Source organism: Eimeria mitis, genomic scaffold (genome assembly GCF_000499745.2).
Source record: "Eimeria mitis Houghton genomic scaffold, Emh_scaff3917, whole genome shotgun sequence".
Taxonomy (NCBI): Eukaryota; Apicomplexa; class Conoidasida; order Eucoccidiorida; family Eimeriidae; genus Eimeria; species Eimeria mitis.
Window position 1 is genome coordinate 2196 of NW_013572253.1, and position 583 is coordinate 2778.

Sequence of the window (583 nt, forward strand, 5' to 3'; positions counted from 1 at the left end):
CTGCTGAGGGTACACCCAGGCTCAGAAGAGAAAAAAGATGTCACGCGCTGCTGCTGACGAAGAGGAGAAGACACACCACCGTATACAGACAGTTGCTGCTGCTGCTGCTGCTGCTGCTGCTGCTGCTGCAGTTGCTGCTGCTGCTGCAGCTGCTGCTGCGGCTGCGGAGAGGGGCCCCCTTGGAGGCCAGGCTGCTGCAGGGGGGCCCCCAAAGGAAAGAAAGTGTAAGAGGAGACAGGGCGAGGGAAAGGTAACAAGCTGTGCTGCTGCTGCTGCTGCTGCTGCTGCTGCTGCAGTTGCTGCTGCTGCAGCTGCTGCAGTTGCTGCTGCTGCTGCTGTTGCAGCTGCTGCAGCTGCTGTAGGGAGCTACCGCCAGCCACAGGCGAGGGGGGTACTGCTGCTGCTGCTGCTGTTGCTATTCCTCCTCCTGCAGCAGCAGGAGCAACAGCAGCAGCAGCAGCAGCAACAGCTGCTGCTGCTGCTGGTGTGGTTGCTGCTGGAGTTACTGCTGCTCCCAGCTGCAGCGCAGCAGCAACAGGAGATGCAGCAGGCGGTGCTGCTGTAATCGGATATAAAAACGAAT

General features: G+C 60.4%; 1 protein-coding gene across 1 annotated transcript in view; it reads right to left on the reverse strand.

The window, feature by feature from the left end:
- EMH_0070770 (uncharacterized protein) overlaps positions 1-583 on the reverse strand; it is a gene marked incomplete at both ends in the record, with an annotated part of 1642 nt that overhangs the window by 233 nt on the left and 826 nt on the right. Inside the window, 2 exons of the mRNA XM_013499014.1 lie at positions 77-427; positions 580-581. Coding sequence (XP_013354468.1) covers positions 77-427; positions 580-581 — 353 coding nt within the window. The remainder of the gene's footprint in view (positions 1-76; positions 428-579; positions 582-583) is intronic.